The sequence below is a fragment of the Dendrobium catenatum genome, unplaced genomic scaffold (genome assembly GCF_001605985.2).
Source record: "Dendrobium catenatum unplaced genomic scaffold, ASM160598v2 original_scaffold_235663, whole genome shotgun sequence".
NCBI classification, from domain to species: domain Eukaryota; kingdom Viridiplantae; phylum Streptophyta; class Magnoliopsida; order Asparagales; family Orchidaceae; genus Dendrobium; species Dendrobium catenatum.
In genome coordinates, this window is record NW_021554071.1 from 526,095 (window position 1) to 550,678 (window position 24,584).

The 24,584-nt window shown below is 34.1% G+C and overlaps 1 protein-coding gene across 2 annotated transcripts; it reads left to right on the plus strand.

The window, feature by feature from the left end:
* Positions 1 to 405: 405 nt before the first annotated feature.
* On the plus strand, positions 406 to 23,813 carry LOC110116168 (mitochondrial amidoxime reducing component 2). Of its 2 annotated transcripts, XM_020849646.2 has the most exons (8): positions 406 to 677; positions 3,550 to 3,699; positions 12,464 to 12,640; positions 14,817 to 14,905; positions 15,003 to 15,067; positions 17,177 to 17,279; positions 23,244 to 23,354; positions 23,481 to 23,813. In XM_020849646.2, the coding sequence occupies exons 1-8, from the start codon at positions 536 to 538 to the stop codon at positions 23,610 to 23,612; spliced, it is 969 nt and encodes a 322-aa protein (XP_020705305.1). In that variant the 5' UTR covers positions 406 to 535; the 3' UTR covers positions 23,613 to 23,813. The 2 variants fall into 2 exon arrangements, with proteins under 2 accessions (XP_020705305.1, XP_020705307.1); XM_020849648.2 differs by lacking the exon at positions 12,464 to 12,640.
* Positions 23,814 to 24,584: the final 771 nt, after the last annotated feature.

The following is a 24,584-nucleotide window of genomic DNA, read 5'->3' on the forward strand; positions in this document are numbered from 1 at the left end:
GTGCTATATTAATAAACATAAAAGTTTAGATATTAAATATGTATTTTTAATAGTTTTAAGTGTTTTGTATGTAAAAATCCTTTTTTTTTTGTTTTCATTGTATTAACATTATCTAATTAGCCAAACATTATAATTTTTTCGTATTAGTTGAAGATATTCAATTTGATAAGGTTCCATAGTTTTTTTTGTTCTATTTTCTTATATATAAAATCATATATCCATGCTCTACTTTATTTAATTGTTATGTGTCAATTGAAAATGAGAAAAAAGACAAGCGAGGTTGATCCTTATTGTAATGTCATATCAAATTATATGCGTGAAAAAATGGTTTATTTAAAATAAATTAATATTAATATTAATAAAGATTATATATATATATATAAACCCCTAAATTACAACATAAAGTTAAGCCTGAATCTTTTCCGCAATAGATTTTTACCCTCGATGGAATCTCGGGAGCAAACGACAGCGAGGGGCTATAACTGCGACAAAGAAGAAAATTTCGGTAGAGCGAGTGGGAAGTCCAGCGGTGGAGATGGACAAGCTATTCTCCCTATTTTCAACCTCAACCGGTAGAAGTTCGTCGGCGCCGGCGGCGACGGTCACCTCCATCTTTATATACCCGATCAAGTCTTGCCGAGGGATCTCGGTTCCTCAGGCTCCCATCACCTCTACTGGTAATTTCGTCAGTTTCTTTGTGGAAAAAAATACATGAATGTTTATTGTTTCTAGTTCATTTTTCAACACCTGCATCACTCGTGAGATTTCTTTGTTGTTGTTTTTTTGTTCGCAGTTGTGTCTTAGCAGCTCTTAGGTTTTGCCAAGCTCGTTATTCTGCTGCATTTGTTGTTAAGGGTTTCTGAATAGGGTGGACTTAGAAATTTCATCGATTTCTGCACCAAGCGTGTTTAAGGGGACGTGCTACTTAAAATTTTATTACATTTTTAATATATTGTTTTTACTGTAAATATTTAATTATTGAAAAAAATTGTTAATTTATATGTTTAAATTAAGAAAAATATGCTCCCCCATTAAAAATTTCTTGGTTCCTGTGTCCGCCTCCCATCGCACTGATATAAATCTGCTTGAATGAAGCGCCCCTGATGAATATGGCAGTTTTCAAATTGTTTTAAAATCAGCTAATACCTATGAAATTAGTTTAGGGATGAAGAAATGCAAGTAGCGCAGGGAATTCTTAGATCACTTTTTAGAAACAGGACGACCATGTTTGATAGCTATGCTTCTATTCTGTTTTTGGAACAAATGGTTTGTTTCATGAAATTGCGAAAATACCTACATAGGCATTCACATGTTTTGGAAATATACCTGTGGCTGATTCGATAAATAGACTAATTAATTTGATATCAATAAGATGAACTATTCATTAATTAGTGTTATATTAATATCATAAGATTTTATTAATATATAATAATTTAATATTTTGATTTAGGTTAATTAACTAATTTCATATTTAATGTAAATAATAATTAACTCTTTTATTAAACAATTAAATCTTTAATTATGACCATAAAATTTCATTACTATTCAATCTTAAGAATGGGACCTTCTGTAATTAAATAATTGATTAAGTATTTAGAGATATTTGATTTATTTTAATTAGGATAATTAGAAAATTATTAACAATTAATTGATATCATTAAAATTTTATTAGGATTTAATCGATAATTATGCCTAAGATAATTAATTAGTAGATTAATTTGTAAGGGTAATTGACAACTAAGGAATCATTTAAGATAATTAGGATTAATTAGTATTTGATTTAATTATTAATATTTTCTTAGTAGTTACTTATAATAATTAAGATTGGAATTACTAATTAATTCATAAATAACCAAGGTAATTATTAAGTTAATTTTGGATTAGATAAGGTCTAATTCATTAAAGTTTGATTATTAATCTATGACGCACAGACACGGACACGGCGACACGGATACGACACGACACGGGACACGTCAGTTATTAAAAATATAGGACACGAACACGGATTGGACATGATATTATAGTTTTATATTTAAAAAATAGTGTATAAAAATTAAATAAGTTTAATTTTAAAAATAATTTAAAATAATAAGTCATTTAATTAGAATTTGTGCTTAAAATGATTAGTATTAGGATATCGAGAGTCAGACGTCGATGCCGTTTATTAGTCACCGAGAGAGGAGATGAAAATACCTTCAATGCCAAAAAGAAATGAAAATGAGAATATTCAATGATTGGGTATTAAGTGCGGACGTTGATTTGGTGTTGTGGATAGGAAATATAAAATTTATTTTAAATCTCGCCAAATACAAGAAATTATATTTAAAAAAATTCATAAAATATTTAAGATATGCGTGTCGGACATGCGTGCCCAGTTTGTATTTAATATTTTTTAATTGAACACGTTTTCGGCCTGTCTGACACGTGCCGGAGGAGTGTTGGGCGAGTGTTGTGTCGGATACAGTGTCAGACACTCCACGCCTCTTTGAGGAGAAGTGTCGGTGCATCATAGGTATTAGTTAATTATAATGTTTTGGCATGGTATCATTAAATTATCAGTTATTAAGTATATTAAATTATGGTTAAACTATTTATTATGTTTATTTAAGAATTAACTATAATTTTATTTAAGATCATTATGATTTAAAATATTAATTAAAATTGATTTTGATCAATTAAAGATTAATCGATAACTTATGTGTATTAAAAGTTAATTAACTAATCAGTGATTATGATAGTAACTTATATTATTTAGGGTGTGAATATATTTAATTAGGATAATTATTACTTAAATGAATTAATTACGAATTAAATACTTCATTTTCAATCATGTTTTATTTTTATTGTTTTTAAAAAATAGAAATAAATGTCTTTTTATACATGGTAAAAAAAATTCATTTGAGTTGACTACTCCTACACTATAAAATTAATTAATCTTTTAACTCAATATCGATACTTTGATTACTATCCATTTGGGTGTTATTTTAATATTTTTATATGTTTGATGCAAGATGAGATCATCATAAATTTATATGAAAATACTGAAAAGTTGCATCATACTATTGTTTTTGTGGAAGTTTAAGATATATATATATATGTTTTTTCACCTAGAGATGGGCTCATACATAATTTTTTTTTTTAGTTTTTTATTTTAATGTTTGTGCATATGCGCCTAAAAGTTCTAGCTTAAGTGTTATGCTCTTTGGCTCCTAGGCTAGAGGTCACATTTTCAGGTATTGTTTGTGACATTCTTTAAATTCAATATTCACTGGCTTCTTGTGTGAATTTTGATTGATAAATAGGCTTGTTTCTCCCCTTTCTCTATTTGTAGCTTGCATTATGGGATACTTTCAATTAATATGATATTTTTCATTGGTTTTCATCTTAATTAAAACAAAAAGAGGGAATATGTGACTGCATTGTAAGTTTGGCAAGTTTATCTTCTTGCTTATGTTTCAAGGATATTTAATGTGTAAGAATGATTGCCACGTATGAGATACTCATTGCATTGAATATACATCTTGAATATCTTCTTTAAAAAAAATTTAGGCTTTAGGTGGGATCGCCAGTGGATGGTCGTCAATTCAAATGGGCGAGCACTTACCCAAAGGGTGGAGCCAAAACTTGCTTTAGTTGAACCAGAGCTTCCACCAGATGCCTTAGATGTCAACTGGATGCCTTCAGATAGTTCATATATGGGTAAAAATATCTTACTTGTCTCTTCCTTTCAGTATTGGTTTTGTTTATGTGAGGCCTTATTAATTCATTGTTGCTTGGTTTTAATTGACCTGATTGTGATGAAGATTACTTTGTTTCTGTAGTTATTAACTGAAAACAGAAAGGGAAACATTTAGGGAAACTTTCATTCTTCAATTAGTTAATATTTCTAGTAAACATTCAGCTTTCTTGTTTAACTTTGCTAAAGTGGATACGCTATTAAATTGAATTTAGAATGACGGTTTTTTTTTGCGTGCCCGCACACTCTGTGCCTTTTAATTACTCCTACATTTTAATTCATGTTTCTATGGCTAAGGACAGGCACATTTAGTCCTACCTGCACAGTTGAAACTGATGGTATCAGCTATAATAATTTTTTTATAGAATAAAATAAACACGCATTAAAAGAATCACTTTTCACAATGTAGATCAGCACCACTCAAAATTCATCTCAAATTCTTGGTTTCATGGTCATTGGATTATTTTAGTCATTTTGCCAGGTTGTTCTTTATATCACCAAATCCATTCCACAAAATTGATCCAAATGATACACGTTTAACAAAAAATATCTAGTAAATTTTTTTTTGTAATTGTATTTATAGAAGCCTCTCTATATTTGTAGCCTTTTAGTACATTAGCATTACTACAATAATTTTTTACATTTCTTGGTCAAGATTTCAAGAATTTAGCCTGGTTTTCATGTGGTTTTCACAGATATGTCTCAGCAACTTTATTATAGGAATCCAATGGGACGACTTATATCATCAACAACAATAACAACAACATCAAGCCTTTATCCCACTACGTGGGGTCGGCTACATGAATCCTTTTTCTCCATTGTGTCCTATTAAAGGTCAAATTCTCGTTTAAATCTAATAAAGAAAGGCCATTCCTAATATTTTCTAACCAAGACTTTTTAGGTCCGCCTCTACCTTTCTTAACATAAATCAAATCTAATACCTCTACTCTCCTAACCGGGTCATTGGAAGGCCGTCGTTTTATGTGACCAAACCATCTAAGGCGACTCTCTCTAATCTTATCTTCTACTGGAGCTACTCCAACCTTTTCACGTATATGCTCATTTCGTATCCTATCTCTATGAGTAAAGCCACTCATCCACCTGAGCATCCTCATCTCTGTCACACTTAACTTAGTATTATGCTTCTCTTTTAATGGCCAACATTCAGCACCATAAAGCATTGCAGGCCTCACTACCATCTTATAGAATTTTTCCTTTAGTTTGAGGGATACTTTTCTATCACACAACAAGCCCGATACATTCCTCCACTTCAACCATCCAACTTGAATTCTGCTGATAATATCCCCATCTATTTCACCATCACTCTGAACAATAGATCCAAGATATCTAAAACGTGTACTCTTATTAATGAATTGATCGTCCAAAGTCACAATCCCCTCACTAGGTCTATTACTACTAAAATTACACTCCATATATTCCGTTTTAGATCTACTCAAGCGAAAACCTTTAGACTCTAAGGTTGACCTCCATAATTCAAGTTTACCTTCAACTCCCTCTCTAGTCTTATCAACAAGAAGAATATCATCAGCAAAAAGCATACACCAAGGTACATCCTCTTGCAAATGTCTAGTGAGAACATCCATGACTAAAGCAAAAAGATATAGGCTTAAGGCTGATCCTTGATGTAACCCAACCGAAATAGGGAAATACTTGGTCAATCCACCTTGTGTTTGAACACAAGTAATAGCTCCTGCATACATATCTTTAATGATTTGAATATAAGCATTATTAACGTCTTTCTTCTCAAGAACTCTCCATAGCACTTCTCTTGGAACTTTATCATATGCTTTTTCTAAATCAATAAATATCATATGTAGATCCTCCTTATTTTCTCTATATTTCTCCATCAAACCTCTTAATAAATGTATGGCTTCCATAGTCGACCTACCCGGCATGAATCCAAATTGATTTTGAGAAACATCAGTATCACGCCGCAGCCTATGCTCCATAACTCTTTCCCATAGTTTTAAAGTATGACACATTAACTTAATACCTCTATAATTCGCACAATCTTGTACATCACCTTTATTCTTAAAAATAGGAATTAACACACTCATTCTCCACTCATCTGGCATCTTCTTAGTCTTCAAAATAGTATTAAAAAGTTTAGTAAGCCAAGAAATCCCTTCATCTCCTAAGCATTTCCACACCTCTATTGGAATATCATCAGGTCCAACAGCTTTTCCACCCTTCATTCTATTTAAAGCCTCTCTAACTTCAGTTTTACTAATACGCCGATAAAAACAGAAATCTTTACTTTCATTTAGGGTGCTAAGGTCACTATAGTCAATCTTATTATCACACACTTCATTAAAAAGTTTAGCAAAATATCTCATCCACCTTTGTTGAATATCATCTTCTAAGAAAAGTATTTTTTGATCTTCATCCTTAATACACTTCACTTGAACTAAATCCTTACTACTCCTATCTCTTTGTTTGGCTAACTTATACATATATCTTTCTCCCTCCTTAGTATTTAATCTATTATATAAATCGCTAAAAGCTAATGTCTTTGCATCGCATATGGCTTTCTTAGCATCCTTACGAGCAACTTTATATATTTCCCAATTATCGGAATTTTTAAAATTAAACCAATTTTTATAACAAAGCTTCTTATTTTTTATCTTTTCTTGCACATTTGGATTCCACCACCAACTATTTTTACTATTAGGAGCTTTTCCCCTAGATACTCCAAGCACATCTTTTGCAATATTCTTAATATCACTAGCCACTTTTTCCCACATAATATTAGCATCCTCATGCACAGACAAAATCTTAAGATCTAAAATCTTACTCACAAAAATATTTTGGTTAATATTCTTTAAATGCCCCCATCTAATCCTAGAAAATTGTTTTACTTTATTTTTTATTTTATGCCCCTTTATCTTAAAGTCCAAAACTAATAATCGATGTTGGGTACATAAACTTTCACTCGGAATAACTTTACAATCTTTGCAATCTAAACGGTTTAATTTTCTAATAAGAAAATAGTCAATCTGGGTTGTACTATATCCATTTTTATAAGTGATGAGATGCTCATTCCTTTTCTTAAATAAGGTATTAGCAATTAAAAAAATCATAAGCTAAACAAAAATCCAATATGGTCTTGCCACCTTCATTCGTCGTTCCAAATCCATGGCCACCATGAATGCTTTTAAAATCATCTACCTCTTTACCAACATGTCCATTTAAATCTCCTCCAATAAAAACTCTTTCTTCAAGAGGTATATTTTGTATTAATTCTTCTAAGTCATTCCAAAAATTTAATTTAGAACTCATATCCAAACCTACTTGAGGAGCATAAGTACTTATAATATTAACAATCTTATCATCAACAACAATCTTTAAAGCTATAATTCTATCTCCAATCCTATTAATTTTTATAACATTATCCTTCAAACTCTTATCTATAATAACACCTACACCATTTCTAGTATGGTTGCTACACGAATACCAAAGTTTAAATCCTAAACTATCAATTTTCTTAGCCTTCTCTCCAACCCATTTAGTTTCCTGAATGCACAAAATATTTATCTTCCTATAAATCATAATATTTATTAATTCCATTAATTTTCCTGTAAGGGAACCTATATTCCAAGTTCCTATCCTAATTTTAGTTTCATGGACTAGCTTATTTGCCCACATCCATCCTTGATGTGGGAACCCTTGCCTATTTAACACTGCACCCGAGCGCCGGTGTAGCGGCCCTTGCACATTTGTCACTGTATTCAGGCCATATAGCGCGTCGCTTACAGGGGATGCCCTAACATTAACACAATTTCTTAAAGGATTCATGTCATAATTATTTGACAAGTTTTATGTTGGCTGTCAACTACCTAACGCAATCCTCCACTTTTCTCATTCAGGATTTGAGACCTGACAACGGTAGTGTTAAAAGAACAAAATAAAATCTTTATTATTTTTTCATGTAAAAGGTAAAAAGACACGTTTTTCTTACACTTTTGGTGGGTCAGAGGTTCTTAATTTCTTAAGATCTACTTCATTTTTACTTAATTCGGCCCGCACCTGTGGACGACGATGACAATAACAACATCATTAAGCCTTTATCCCACTACGTGGGTCAACTATATAAATCAATTTTCTCTATTGTGCCCTGTTAAGAGTCAATTTATCATTTAAATTTAATAAAAATGTCATATCTAATATTTTCTACCCAACTTTATTTAGGTCTACCTCTAGCTTTCTTAACATAGGTCAAATCAGACGTGGGTTTAAGGGGGTGGCCTATGGGGGCACGTGCCCCCCCCCCTTAAAAAAATTACAATTTACGTTTAGTCTATGGCGTCGTTTTACAGCCGAAAAGAGGCATGGCCTTGTTGCTCATTCTCATCTTCCTTCTCCCGCTTGGCGCGACGCTCATCCTAGACAGTTCCACTTGGTGCTCATCATCTTCCTTCTCCCATCCTCGGCTGCTCATATGAGATGTTCCCTTGATTCATTCTACTCAGTTAAGTTGATGATACAAGAAAACAGTCATTTCTAGATGATAAAATATGCAAAAAAAAAAAAGAGTCAAAATTCATTGATAAAAACTATTTTTGATAGATTTTTTATGGAATTTTGTATGCTAGAAAAATTCTCTCAAAAAAGCTAAAGAACAACCAAAAGATCCTCAATTTTTTTTCTGTTCAGATTAATAATCGGAAAGCAAAATCATAAAACAGATCCAGAATAATTAGCATTTCCTTTGTGATCTACACAAAATTATGGTTGTTATTTTGTCACTGTGAGGTGTATGAGGCCGAGAGTTCTCGGATTCTGCTCTCCCTCTCTCTTCTAATCTTCCTCTTCCCATCTCTCTCTCTCTCTCGCACACACATTCGGCGGCCGTCTTCAACTTCAATACGATAAGCAATTTTTCTTCTCCCTCTTTCGGTATTTTCTCTCTCTACTATGGTTGTCTTAAACTATTTAACATGTAACTTATTTTAATTATATATAGTTTATTTAATTTGTGATTTTCTTTGATTTTAAAAATCAAATTTGTGTTTGATGTGAATTTTGATGAAGCGAATATAATAAATTATAATTGCATGAATTATTGAAAAAAGGATCTTAATTTTTTATTCATATAAGTTAAAAAAAATTGTATTTTAATTGCTATTTAGTTTTTAAATATATTACTATATTATTGAAAATATATTTATTTTTATTTAATTAACCCAAATGCACTACATTAAAAAAAATTCATGTAATTTATATTTTATGTTAACAACATAATTTTTTTAAACTGTTGACGTTAATTAGAAGCTCGAATGAAAAATGTTAAAGTTATTTTTAAAATTTATAATTGGTGCCCCTCCAAAAAATATTTCTGGCTCTGCCACTGGGTCAAATCCAATATATCTACTCTTTAATTCAGTCCTGTGGACGGATTGACCTTATTCCTCTCCTTGTAAGACCATAAATTATGATCTGCTTGATATATTTAAGTATATAGTAATAGCTAGATGTATTAAGTTTATGGACCTTGGATCTATTACATAGAAACAACGATGGAGTGAATGAAGAGTTTTCAATAACAGAGGATTATGTTAGGCATCAATATTAAATTTGTATATTTTTTGTTAGTTATGTGGATGATTCGAAAAGAAATTCAAAGGGAGGCACATTAGTGTATGCTTTTCGCATATGATATCATTCTAATTAATGTGAAATATGCTTAAATAATTGGAACATTAGAACAATAAAAAAATCATATAGAAGGTAAAGCATTTATGATTAGTAGAACCAAAATTGCTATATGATATGCAATTTCAGTTAATGAAATGTTTATTATATGTACATATTACCATGCGTGATATGTTTAATATATTTTTAGTCTATTATACACAAGAATGAGCATATAGCTAAGGATATGAGTTATAGAGTTAGGAACGGGTGGCTAAAATAAAGAAGTGTCTCATAATAACTATGCTATAAGTTAATATGTGGACACAAATGTAACTTTTATTAAACAATAATTTGTTCAGTTATGTTGTTTTGATTTAGGTATTTGATAGTAAAGAAGTCAATGTGATGAGGACATCGTCAGCAATTTCGACATGTGTGCCATCGGAGACACCGGAGATTGACGGCCACGATCAGGAGTTTTAATTATTTTGTCATGTTATGTAGTAATTTATTTTATTTTTTTCAGTTTTTCCATTTTTACCCTTATGGGTATTTGGTCTCTATTGTAGCCCAAGGGGCATTTTAGCCTTTTGTTTCCGTTGTCATTTTGAGGCCTATATATATGGCCATTTCTTATGTAATGAACTAATGAATATTTTGAATGAAAAAAAATTATGTTTTGTTTCTACTTTTCTAGCATGAGTGCTTGAGAGGGAAGAGAGCTCAAGTGGAGCAATTCGCAAGGCCCACCAATCGTTGGAAGAGTCCTCGATTCGTGGTTAGATTTTTTTTTTATCTTCTCGCTCGTATTCATATCCCTCTCCTCCCCATCCACTATAAGAATAGCCCTCCCATCTCCACTTGCCGCCGCCCCTTGGAGGTTCACCGCCGGCCACATCCACGGTCCCGGCCGACCACCCTACCGGCGACTTCCCCTCAACCGTCCACCCCGTCTCTACCACATGCCCAAATTTGAAATTTGAATTTTGAATTTCAAATTCTTTCCTAATTTGGAATTCCAAATTTGGAAAGTTTTCATGACGGTTCCCAATTTTAATTCAATTTAAAATTGGAGTTTTCATTTACTTGTGCCACATCACTAAAATTCAAATTGGAAGCCACATCATGAAATTCCCTCTCCTCCTTCTCAGCATGCCGCCGGCCACCCAAGAAATTCCCCCACTAAATGCTATTAATGCCTTGACTGTTTTGGAATCATATTTGGATTTCAAAATTTCCCTCCCAATCCACTTAAAACTGAAATTAAAGTTCAGTTTTAATTTTAAAATCCCTCCCTCTCCCTCATTAAGCCGCCGACCACATATATGGGCCCCCCTTGATTACCCATTAATTCCCCCTTAATTACTTTTGGAAATTTGAAATCCCCTTTCAAATTATTCCCTCCATTATACTAAAATCTAAGAATTAATTCCAGATTTTAGTAAACCACTTGCCACCTCATCTAACCTAGCTCCTCTAATTTTCCACACCCGCCCATCTCTCCCACTTGGCCGAAACTTCCCCCATTCCTTGAAAATCCCGCCGGCCACCTCTCTCTCGTCCCTTGAATAGAGAAGCCAAGGAAAGGAGAAGATGACGCCACCCCTCTCCATTCAATGTTGAATGGCGGATCATGAGATCCATCTTCCACCAAGTCGTTGGATCATCATCGGACATCCGCCAACCCCGCCTACTCCGACTACTTTCCCGTGGACAAAGACTTCCGGCATCTTCTTCCTACTGTTGATCTCAATTCTAGTTGCAAAACCTTCTCTCGCCAAGCCTAGTGTAGTCGAGTGAATAATCCCCAAGGTGAAATTTCTCATTATTAAGTTGTGGTTTGTTGTTTAATAGCTTTTAGCTTTGCTACTATTTTTGTTTATCTCCGAGGATTAGTTAATTTACATGTACTCCTTCGCCTAAGCGAGTTGAAAACCAAGAATCTTTATTGAATTATCTTGTCTCGACAATAAGCTTTCAAGTGAAATTAAATTGTTTAATCCTTCTTAATTGTCTTAATGAGCTCCTACGCATGTTGGTTTCACATCATAATGACATTAAAGTTGAGTGTAAGAGAACTTGGATAGATTTTGTAGAAAAGTACAACAACAACAACAACATCAAGCCTTTATCCCACTACGTGGGGTCGGCTACATGAATTCTTTTTCTCCATTGTGTACTATTAAAAGTCAAATTCTCGTTTAAATCTAATAAAGAAAGGTCATTCCTAATATTTTCTAACCAAGTCTTTTTAGGTCTACCCCTACCTTTCTTAACACAAGTCAAATCTAATACCTCTACTCTCCTAACCGGGTCATCGGAAGGCCGCCTTTTTATGTGACCAAACCATCTAAGGCGACTCTCTCTAATCTTATCTTCTACTGGAGCTACTCCAACCTTTTCACGTATATGCTTATTTGATATTTCATATCCTATCTCTAAGGGTAAAGCCACTCATCCACCTGAGCATCCTCATCATGTAGAAAAGTATTTGTGAAAAATCAATATAATGCTTCATGCAACACTCAACAAGAATGGATGTAGGATGAGGGTTTGTAAAGAAGATTTAAAATAAATGGATAAGCTTCGTTGTGGTCTATTTTATAGCGAATGGGGTTATATGTACAAATCTTTTGTCTAAATTTATTTTATCCCATGTATCCACAAACTTGCTGACTTAGTCCAAACCATTGAAATAGTCTAGAAATATTTCATAGCTTCTCTCATTTGCCTTTATTTTCATGTCATAATATCCTTTGCAATTGGAGAGCATCTATTTTTATGGTGAGCTGATTTTTATTTGAGTGGTGTAACATTACATGTGATCATTGCCCTTGTCTAAGGCTATTTAACAATCTTCGGGCATTAAAACATGAATATTCATGACCTTTTATTTAGTTTAGAACTTGTGTATCTTTTTCTTTAAGATGTGTTTGTTTTATGCTATTTATCATATACTTCTATTTTTAGAATTATGTCTTATGAAAAGGATATTTGCATGAGTATATTCTTATGCTCCCTTAGTACAAAACATTTTGGCAACTAAATTCAACTTTTTTTTCTCTCTTACAGTATTGAGAGCCCCTGACATGGATCCATTAAAGGTTTGTCTTACTAGAGCGTGCAATGTGGTAGATGGAATATCTGTGTGGGAGTGGGTTGGCTCGGCATTGGATGTAGGAGATGAAGCTTCTAAATGGTTTACGAAGTACCTTGGAAAGCCAAGCCGTTTAGTGCGTTTTGATACTTGTATGTTGTGCTTTATTATATTTCAAAACTCCAAAAGCTTTATTATTATATGCCAACAATATGATATTTGGTTTTATGGTGTACTTTTTTGGCTTTTCTTTATAACTCAATATTTATTTGTTGCAATACAAGCTCCAAGGACAAATTAGGTATACTAAACCTATGATCTTTGTGTTTATAGTGTACTTCATGGCTTCTATTTATCCATTTCAAATCATATCGATGCTATGATTGTGGGATCTAGAAAACCTCACATTGAAAAGGAGAATGTATCACTCCGGAGGGTGGAAAAGAAACCTAGTTTTAAAGTCAATAGAAAGCTGATTGGAAATATATCTAAGAGGTCTCACTTGCGCAATATGAAGGATCAAATGTTTCCCTTGAACAATATGAAGGAATGAATATGAGTTATTTGGTTATGGGGATCAAGATTTCTCATAGGCGCAAGCTCTAATGATTAATTATTTCTCAGATGCGATACTTAATACTCTGAATTAAGAATATTCAAATATAATTTTGCTTATATTCTCTTAATCTGGTAAAGGGGATAGGGTTCATTTATAAAAGCTTTGGATGCTGAAATATTCCATTGGGAATAATGGATGTCAATAAATTAGAGTGCCATTCAAAGGAAGAATCAATGAGTCCTTGAGGCTATAAATCCATTCAAAAACCTTCCTATTCGGGCGTGCGGCTGAATCGGCGGCGTGCGTGCGTGCGGCTTCCGCCTGTTTCTCGATCTTTGGCCCGTGAACCGGTCCCGCCTGGACCGGTCTAACAGAGACACGCAATCATGGGAGCATGGTGGTCGAGGAACCTTAGAATAGGAATGTGAAGACATCTTGTTCTTAGAGGAGGCTTGTGACTCATGAAAAAGGTAAATTTGACATAAGGGCACTCCAGGTGATGACATTCTTATAGCTTCACAACAATTAAAGGGTAACTGAGTGAGCTGCACACAGGAACCAGAATAATAAACAAATGATGAGACTTATACTTTGAAGCATCGGGTGACCTTAAATCATCAATGAAGCCCATCAAGTTACAACTTGATGAGTTGTGCGAATATGTGCCGAGAACAAACCTCATCCAATAGAATGTCATCAATCATGATGCTCTTTTCAGAATCACCAAGTTGTTGAGCGCCATGATCAGCTATATCTTCATTGATAGGAGGGAGCTGGTGAACTTTCATAATGAGAGAATCAAATTTCATTTTCTTGCTTGCAGAAGATGCAAAAACTAAACCTATGGTGCTAATAAATTTAATCACAATAGTTTCAAGATCTTTAGACAAGTAAATTGGTTTTAAATTTTTAGAGCAAACTTGGTTTGATGATAGAGGAGCAACAATCATTATAGGATTAGGGAATGCCTAAACATTTGAATGTCCCTCTTGTTTTTGAACAATTGGTTGTCTCAGATCGAGATGAGCCTTGGTAAAAAATTTTACCTAAATAATAATATGGAGGATGTCTTCAAATATCATCTCTTGTCAATAACTACAAGGTTGACCCAATTCACACATTTTTTGCCTAACGATAATGTAATGTCCATTCCAAAAAAAAAACTTGTCCACAACAAGTCTCGAAGTACAAACATTAATATTATTAAAGATTTAGCAAAGATAGAACCCTAAGAGTACAAAGTGGACTAGTTGAAGAAATGCAATCATAATTAAGGAAAAGCTACCTAAGCAAGAGTGATTGGAGATTCTCCAGATGCATCAAATGGGGAGACCACTTAGCTTGTAGCTCCTTCAAATAGGTTGAATCAATCTCAAATGGGGAGCCAAAGAGCCAATGGCTAAAATCCAAATTAGGAGTTGTGGTGCTGAAAGAGAGGTCAATACTAATATATGGTATGTCTTATTTTTCCTAAGTGAAGATGCCTGTTAACAAAAAATCAGCATTGAGGTTGTTGAATCAATAAATTTCCAAGTACAATGTCATATAAGTTGATGATGATTGTTGGTGTTTTCAATGCATTGCTGGCTTATATATTATCACTTATAATATTTTTTTTATCACAACTCAATTTGTTCAACATTGATGGTGTTTCTTCCTTTTAAACGTTGTATCAGTTTACAGACTTTTTGATGTTTCACAAAATTTCAGTACATCCATATGCATCAAACATTTGTCAATCTTTTGTTATTTCGATTGAGCAATTGCAGCATTAGAAAGCAGATTTGTAGATCCCGATTATGCTCAGGGATACACAGCTATGTTCAGTGATGGGTTTCCTTATTTGGTAATATCCCAGGTTGGTCTAATGGGTTTTGGAATGCATTTAATATCTTTCCTAGATATTATTTCAACTACCATATAATCTGCTATTTCCTTCAACTCTTTGGTTGCAGGGATCTCTTGACTTATTGAATGAGCTTCTGAAGGAACCCTTACCCATCAATCGCTTCAGACCAAAGTAAGCAGGCCTAGCAAATCTTTGCTAAAACTTACATTTGGTTTTTGTAAATCTTAATAGCCATGGAAAGTCAGAATAAATTTCAGAAGGTTAGAAAAAAGGCACGTCGATAGTCAAGTTTTGACTTAGCTAAATCGAAATAAATGCCAAGAGAATCGCATAATTTGAATGAATTGCAAGAACAATTCAAAATGTTGACTTGGAAGTACATGATTGTAAGTTCACAATTTTGCTCTAATAGTGAAGATGATACACCAAGAGATTTTTTTTTTAGGGGGGTGGGGTGTTGAATTATTGATTTAAAAAATTTCTTCAAAAACCATTTTGAATAAAAAATAAAACTTAATTTCATACGGAAGCATTTGAATAAACAAAATAACACAACTCAAGCAAGTACTAATTTTTTTGTTTTTAGATTTTGTAGAAAAATAATAATAATATATTTTTATTTCTTTTTCTGACTTTTTTTTCTTTTAAATTAAATATGAACCACAATCAATCACAATAATTTTTCTATCACAACTTCAACCACAATCAAACCAGGGGCTGAAAATTAGATTGCAAGAAAATAAAATAGTGAAAGTAAATGTGTAAAAGAAAGAACACAAACTGATTTTATAGTGGCTTGGTCAACTTGGCCTATGTCCACTCCCCAAGGGTCTTCCTTCTTGGGTATCGCACTAAGTAGTGACTCTCCTTCAGCCCACAGCTAGGTGAAGAAGCCCTTCTCTCTTACCACGAGTGGAGAATGCACCTTTATATAATCTTCACACCCGAAACTCTCTCATTTCATCTCTTCGGTCTGGCGGAGTCTTCGATTCCTCCTTTCACTTCCTCGATCAGACGGCATCCCTGCATCCTCCTTTCACCTCCTTGGCCCATCGGAGTCGCTGTTTCCTCCTTTCACCTCCTCAATCTAACGAAGTCGTCGAATCCTCCTTTCACCTCCTCTGTCCGACGTAGTCGTTGACGGTCTTTGGCCTCAAAGTCTTTCGTTCACAGAACTTCTTTCAAGTGATACACCAACACAATCAGAGACCTCAAGTGCAGGTCAGCTGGAGTAATCGTGTGAAAACCCCTCTCACACTCCCTTTATTCTCTCAAGGATCTTTTCCCTATCATACAACCTCACCCTCTCTCTCCAAGCTCTCTCACAAAAGAAACAGAAACTCTTAACTGCCCAAAAGACTCTTCTAAAGTTATAACAAGAGTTTATATAAAGGGCTTAAAAAATCCAATTTTTTAATTTTGTTGTTTCTGTTTGTACGATACGATTAGTTCATTACCATTATAGATCGTCCTGTACGATTATAAATAATCTAGTACGATTCATTCAAATCAAACATCGTATCGTACAAGATGAACCAAAGTTCGTCCAGAGAGTTCTCGGGTGGTTTGTACAGTACAATTTATAATTAATATATATCTGATTTGATTATTTAATCCTCGGACTTAAATCAGAAAATATTAATTAAAGATCATACAATACGAATGGTTGAATTTTCAAATTTGTTTATTTTAAGTAAATAGGATTTGACGGTGGGATTTCTGAAATTAGCTGATCGTTCTGTAAGATGTGCTGCTCGTACAATACGATTAGTTATAAACTTATAATCAAATTTAGCTTGTTTCATTTAATTAAACATTTTAATTAATTTTTGTTTAAACCGATCGAACAATATGATATAGATCGTATAGTACGATTAACATAAAAATTAAAATATCTATTTTTCACCCCCTTTGTGTGTGCGCCCGGTTGCTAAACCAACATATACTTAATTACAGACATTGACTCAAGAAAAAATAAAATTAGATTCTTTAAAAAAAACTGACCAACACAATATTTTCTTGAGCTTTAATTATTTGACGGTGCTTTGTGTATGCTGAATTTAAGTAGTGCACTGGAAAAATATGCAATATATAAAGCAGGAAAAAATAAAATAAATATCCAATAATATTTGTAATAATCAAAACATAAGGTCGGACTCCCGAATTGCAACAATGATAAGCTGTTGTGGTTTATGACTTTCTTATGGAATTTCAATAGTATGAATAACGAATTAATCCTGAGTTTATACCTTCTTACTTAAAAAACCATTGATCATACAGTATTTTGGTTGATGGATGTGCACCATTTTCAGAGGACCTCTGGAAAGTGACAAAGTTAAACAACATAGCATTTCATGGAGTGAAGTTGTGTTCCCGCTGTAAGGTAAAACATTCTTTACATTAATATTTACAACGGAATTTTTGTTGAAGATGTAATAAATTGATGATCAAAATCTATTTCAGAGAAATGAATGCATGAGGGGTTATTCTCCAGTGCAGTTTGCGCATTGTCTAACCAAAAGATATGGTTCTCACAGCTAAAAGTTCTCTTAGAAGATAAAACATTGACATAAAAGAAGATCACTAGTTGTTGATGCAGAAGAGAGACCAATAAATGTTTCACAATGATGTATGCCTGCATAATCCATGTCATACAGATGTTTGAATTAGAACGCAATACATCTCAAACTTAATAATCAATCTGATTTTCATGTATGCCTTTGTGCATGTAGGTGCTATATATTATTGCTTTCAGTTCTGAATACTATTTTGTAGGAAAAAAATGAGCATTTGGTAATTAACCGCTTTGCAAATAGATTTCAAAGTTAAGCTTAACCTCAAAAATTTAAACTGCTTTAGTTCTCTTCATTACTAAATTAGGTGTATTCCTTAAGCTGGAATCTCTTATTAAGAGAATGGAGAGATGTTTCAAATGCATATCAGAGTATTTAACAAAAAGAATAATGCAGATATGAAGACAACGTTGATTCTCCTTTGTCTTTCCTTTGCAATTGGCTGCTTGCCATTACCACCTTCGTCGTGATTAGGACTTGTTGTGGCCTTTAGTGCTATTCTTTTGTTTCACCCTTGTGAGACTCCCCTGTTCAGTGACTCATGTGATTCTTCTACAACATTCATTCAATCTTTGCTTGGGATAGCTTTTTGTCTATTTTTTGGGGTAAAGTTTCGTGTTAGTTTAGATGAAAAAATTGCACAAAATTTTCCCTACTTCTATTGAAATATGCTTTAGAAAAGCTATTTATGGGAAAGCTAACTAGATTGTGTTTGAGAAAGTAGCTTTTAAAAAGTTTAGAAAACAAAGTAGAAAAGTACAAGCTGCACCAAACAAAGCCTTGGTGTGATTCTTTTGCAACCATTATGCTATGTCTCATGTCGCAACTAGTTTATATGGTGATGCATGTGGTATTCTCGATTGTGATTTGCGGTTTGTGGCAATTATTCTTGAGGGTACTCTTTCGTGATTTCCTTTGTTATCAGAACTTTTTTGTTTCTTATTGTAAGTGATGTCATGGCTATGATTCTTGAGTCTACTCTTCTATGACTTTCTTTGTTCTTAAAGGTAATTTAACCTGTTAAATCCCAGCCATCCCTTGACACTTGATTCCATGGTCAGGATGGGAATCCGTGGGAGGCTTACCTGAATCACGTCAATCTTTGTTAAATTTCAGTCGTCCCTCGACCCTTGATCCCACGGCCAAGATGGGGATTCGTGGGAGGCTCACCTTGATCACATTGATCTCCTTCCATATTCGGGTGGCTGATTTAGGAAGGATTATTTTAGGACAATTATGCATGATTTCATATATTTATTTGTTTATTTATTAATATATCTTGTATAGATCTATGACTAGGGATAAATTTGTATAATGAAAAAAAGGCCTTTTCTCTCTCCAATTCTCTGAATTTAACATGGTATCAGAGCCTTCATCGTCTACGAAATTCTGAAGTTCCTTTTTACTTTCATGCCTTCATTGTTGGATTTTCTTGAGAAACAAGAGGGAGACAAGAGGAAGATCGAGCATAAGAACCTGCACGTGGGGTTCATTCAGAAGAGGCAATTTGACAGAAGCAATATGTAGGCAGAAGAACCTTGCGCGTGTGCAGTTTGTCCAGGAGAGGCGATCGGGCGGGAGCGATCTGCAACAACCCTCACATGTGCATTCGTGCGTAGAGAAAAGGAGACGTGAGAGGTAGAAGTCATTTAGGCTTCAATCGTGTGCGGAAAGGAAGTTTCGACTGAGCCAAACATGAACGTCGCCGATCCACTTGTGCATGTGACCCAGAATGGGGGTGGATTGGGCCTGCTGTGGAAACCTGTTCGTGTGTTTGGATCGAGCTAAACAGGAGCTTCTATAGTTCCCTATTTTCTCAACAAGCATCGGCCTTCATTGCATTGCCAAAATTTAGAGGAATACAGGTTCCTACCACCATCCTTTAATTACTGGAATTCTGTGGAATACATTTTCGCACCCTCGACCTTCATTGCCAAAATTACGAGGAATACATATTCCCACCACCAGTCTTCATTGTTGGAATTTTGAGGAATACATGTTCCCATCATTGGCCTTCATTGTCAGAATTCTAAAGAATATTGGTCCTTGTACTTTCTTTGTGTGTCCAAGATCGAAGATAGATTGAGCGGAAGGGCTCCTTTCACGTGCAACTTCCATAGTTGGCCGAGCAAAAGCGAGAGAAGTGGAGCGCATGACCTCTTCTTGCATATTTATGGAAAGAGCTGAGAGTTCCCGCTCATGCATGGGTGTAGGACCGGGACAAGCAAATGTGCTAGACCTACACTCCTTGCGATCAGATCAGAGGGATCAAAGGTCTTGGGTGCACCTGTACGGGGTCGAACGAATAGGAGTGTTCGGGTGGAGTCAAACAACTAATTTGCATTGGGTTGAAGGCTGGCTCGATCGGACGGGAGGAGATTTGCATGCCAAGTATTGTGCCGTGCATGAGAAATATTTTTCTGCTGTTGTCCTTGAAGCTTTCCACAACCCTAAAAACATTTTTTTTTTCTGTTGTCGTGCCTTTGTTGCTGGCTTTCCCTTGTGGTTTCTATCCTATTTATAACCAATGCAACCTTTATTGCGGTCGTGCTTAATATAACCTTCATTTCTATCATTTGCCACCGCAATGTCTAAAGCTAATTTCTCCCAAAGTTTTGACCAAATGGAGGACTCTATGGTGCACCAAGAGATTTGATAACTCTATTTTTTTGGGATTGGTTGCCAAGCTGGGAATGACATATTTGTATTCCCCAACTTGAGGGAGAGTGTTAAATCTCAGCTGTCCCTTGACACTTGATCCCACGACCAGGATGAGAATTTTTGGGAGGCTCACTTGGATCACATCGATCTTTGTTAAATCCCAACTGTCCCTTGACCCTTGATCCCACGGCCAGGATGAAGATCCGTGGGAGGCTCACTTGGATCACGCCGATCTCCTTCCATATACGGGTAGCTGATTTAGGAATAATTATATTAGGGAAATTATGCATAATTCCGTATTTATTTTTTTCTTTGTTAAGATATATTGTATTAGATTTGTAAATAGGGATAATTTTGTATAATGAAAGAAAAAAAAAGCATTTTCTCTCTCTAATTCTTTGAATTTAACATAAACTTTTAGTTGTCAAGTCCTTTCTATAAATAACTTCTAGTCATTGAAAATATCATGTTAAGAAGAGTTGAATAAAAAATTCTTGCAATCCATATTTTGTTGGCATCCTCCATTCCTATTTTGAGGAGTCACCAATTCATATTCTCTGAGGATTCATCGTCAATTAGCTTTTATAGTTGTTCTTTTCATATCCTCGATCTGCATTCATTTTTCTAATATTTTCTCTTTTTTTCTCCTAAATCTCTCTCCTACAATTTTGTTGCTTACCTTGCTTCACTTCTACTTGTTGAAGCATGAGTGCCACTTACAAGACATAGAACACGCGCAATGTTCAATAATAAAGATCTCAAATATAATCAAACATATATACGCACAAACCAATTGATATGCACTGCATTAGCATGAAATATTTATATGTCGCAAAGCTTATAGTCACATAAGTTTATGAATTTTAGAATATCACTTAGAAGCTAATTTATACAACAAAGCTTGACAGTGATATCGTGATGCGCCTTGGATGTAAAAACAGTAAGAGAACAAGCAGAAAATTGTAGGAACTTGAAGATAAGTACTGATGTTTGATTAATATTTCAACAATAATAAAATATACAAGTGATATACTGTTAGAGAGTTAGATCAGCTCTGCCATAAATCCTAGACGTTACTAGGAGACTCACAAATAACAAATTGTAGTAGAAAATCAATTGCATAATGAAAATAAAATAACCTAATTACCCTTAAATAAACCATCATATTTTTCTCACAAATCTGAATTCAAATCAGACCTCTTTCTCTAAATAAAACCTTCATAATTTTCTCCCAAATCTGAATTCAAATTCGCACTCTTTCCCAAAATGAATCCTTCTGAATTCCCTCTCAAATCTGAATTCAAATCAACCCTCTTTTCTTAAATAAACATTTCCTAATTCCCTTGCAATCTAAATTCAAATCAACCTCCTTTCCCTAAATAATTCACTCCAAGTTTTAATTAAAACTTTCCTAAACAACTCCCCTTGATTCCTTCTCCTTACATAGTGAATATTAACTCTCCTGAGCTCCACAAGGGGATCCAAACTTTCCTAAAAGTTCATCATCAATTTGATGGAATCCATTGCACATTCTCAACAGACTTGTCACTTTGAACATATGGCTCGTCGAGCAAACAAATGAAAACTATATCACTCGATAGCGCATTGTCGATGATCATATATGTCAAGCATACAAGATCTATAAACATGCACAATATATCATGAACGATATATAAGGATTTCTTTGTATCATGAATACCTATATGGTAAAGATCTATCAATATGATTTATGAAAAATGATCTAAATTAATATCAGATGTACTACCAAATATACCATCAATGCTTGGTTATAAGTTATGTAACAATATAGAAAGTATGATAATCATACATAAATAAAACATCTCCTAATAGTTTTTGACATAGATGACAATTGTCAGCTAGTGTATTATATTTATACATAGATAAATACTAACAACTTACATTTGTCCTACAAAAATGACTCAAGAATAACACACCTGACAAAGTTGATACCTTCATTTTTTAATAGGTAAGAGTCACCCGCATCAGTAAGTTGGGCTTGAGTCCAAGGTCTCCAAATCCTCCATCAGTTCCCCCTTAGACAAGCTTTTCAAAACTATTACGTATCTTGCTGCAAGAGCTCTCTCAAATCGCGTGAATGTAAAACTTGCTGAACCATGATAAACTATAGTTAAAACCTATGGTAGCCATAGGTCGCATGAACCATTCGATCCTAACTTAATCATTGTCTTTAATATCACTTCTTAGAGAGAACCAAAGGGGAATCAAAATTGGGTCAGATATATCAGTGATTAAACATAGTTTCATCATAAAAGCTTAAGCACATGGATGAGGGTTAATCATTTGGTTTTTCTACACCAATATTGTTTTCATTTATTTCATGTGAGACGAAGGTTTCGTTTGGGATGGCTTTCTTATTGCTTCTCAAAGAAACGTTTAAGTACAAAAATTTTTCTTTTTGCACTAGAAAGTTGTTTTAAGAAGCAACAAAAAATTTGTCCTAAACGAAACTTAAATTCAAACCTCAAAATCATGAAATTGGTGAGTATTCTGCCATGGTGGTAGTTTCATGATCATGCTTACTCTAGCCGGCCACCCCGGGTCAACAAAAAGTTCCTTTTTTATTGACTTATTTTAAAATCACCATCTTTTTGGCTGAAAATTGTATCACCATTCTCTCAAACCAAGGAGCCAATAAAATTAGCTTATTTGCCTTTGTCAAACCCCAGTTCCCCTCCATTTTTTTTGTTAACTTATCCTTCCCTTTTTCCGGATTAAAGTTTTGTTTGGGACAATTTTCTTATTGATTCTTAATGCAAATTTTTTTTACTAAAAATTTATTTTTTGTACTTAAAAATTGCTTTAAGAATCAGTTAGAAAGCCGTCCCAAACGAAGCCTAAGCCTTATGGACAGCTCCACAGCTCCATATTTCCGCTGTTCTATAATGCTAACAGAACCAATTAATCAATTGAAGGTTGGTTCATGCTGCAGAGTAGATGCTGTTTCTAGACATCAAACATACAAAATGTTCTCCCAATTAACAATTTTTATGCTTGCAATTTTTTTTCCCGTCGCTGTAACCAACAACTCTTCTTCTGTCCTCCGGTAGAAGTTCTTACTCTTTCTTTTTCAGGTGCCTACCATAAATCAAGAATCTGGAATTGCAGGCACTGAACCCACTGAAACTCTGATGAAGTTCAGGACGGACAAAGCTCTGAAAAGAGAAAAAATAAACAAAGCAAAGGTGAACGTTATTTTCAATAAAATTTATGTGATCTCTACTGTTTTATTTTGAGGTTTCATAATTACCACTGATCGTTTGTTGATTTGGCTTTGCTTCTCTCATATTTTTCATTTGAAATGTTTTCAGGTGTATTTCGGAATGAATTTTGTGTGTGCGGAGAGCCTTTCAGCATCAACAATGAAGGGGAAGGTTGTCAAGATTGGAGATCCGATCCATGTACTCCAAAGGTACGCTTCCCATGCTGATGCTGCAGCTTGAAGGTTAATAAGGTGCTTTGACTGGAGCTTCAAATTAAGAAACTTTAGCTTTTTAGTATTACAATGAAAATAATGATCATGCGTTTGAGCTTCTGTAGACTCTAGTACTGTCTCTTAATTTCCTGTAATTTCACTTGAATGAAAGAAATTTTTTTTCATCAGCAGTATAAGCAGCAATATAAGAATTTGTTTTTATGGGGAATTTTGGCTTTAATTTTGTATAAAAACTGTGTTTGGTGTTGAGTATAGTTTAGTTATTAGATATTTTAAACAAGCAATGTAATTTTAGTAATAATAGTTCTTGTGGGTGATTATGATTTTGAGCAATCAAGTCCTTAATAAGAGTACACATTTTAGATATCTTGAGGCTATTGTTCAGAGTGATGGTAAAATAGATGGGGATATTATTAGCATAATTCAAGTTGGATGGTTGAAGTGGAGGAATGCTTCGAGCTTGTTGATCTAGTCATTAATAAGAGTACACATTTTAGATATCTTGAGCCTATTGTTTAGAGTGATGGTGAAACAGATAGGGATATTATTAGCAGATTTCAAGTTGGATGGTTGAAGTGGATGAATGCTTTGTCCTTGTTGTGTGATAGAAAAGCCCTCCTCAAATTTAAGGAAAAATTCTATAAGATGGTGGTTAAACCTGCAATACTTTATGGTGCAGAATGCTGGTCATTAAAAGATAAGCATAATATTAAGTTAAGTATTGCAGAGATGATGATACTTAGGTGGATGAGTGGCTTTACTCTTAGAGACAAGATACGAAATAAGCATATACATGAAAAGGTTGGAGTAGCTCCAGTGGAAGATAAGATTAGAGAGAGTCGTCTTAGATGGTTTGATCATATAAAATAACGGCCTTCCGATGACCTGGTTAGGAAATAAGTGTATTCGATTTGACTTATGTTAAGAAATGTAGAGATAGACCTAAAAAGACTTGGTTAAAAAATATTAGAAATAACAT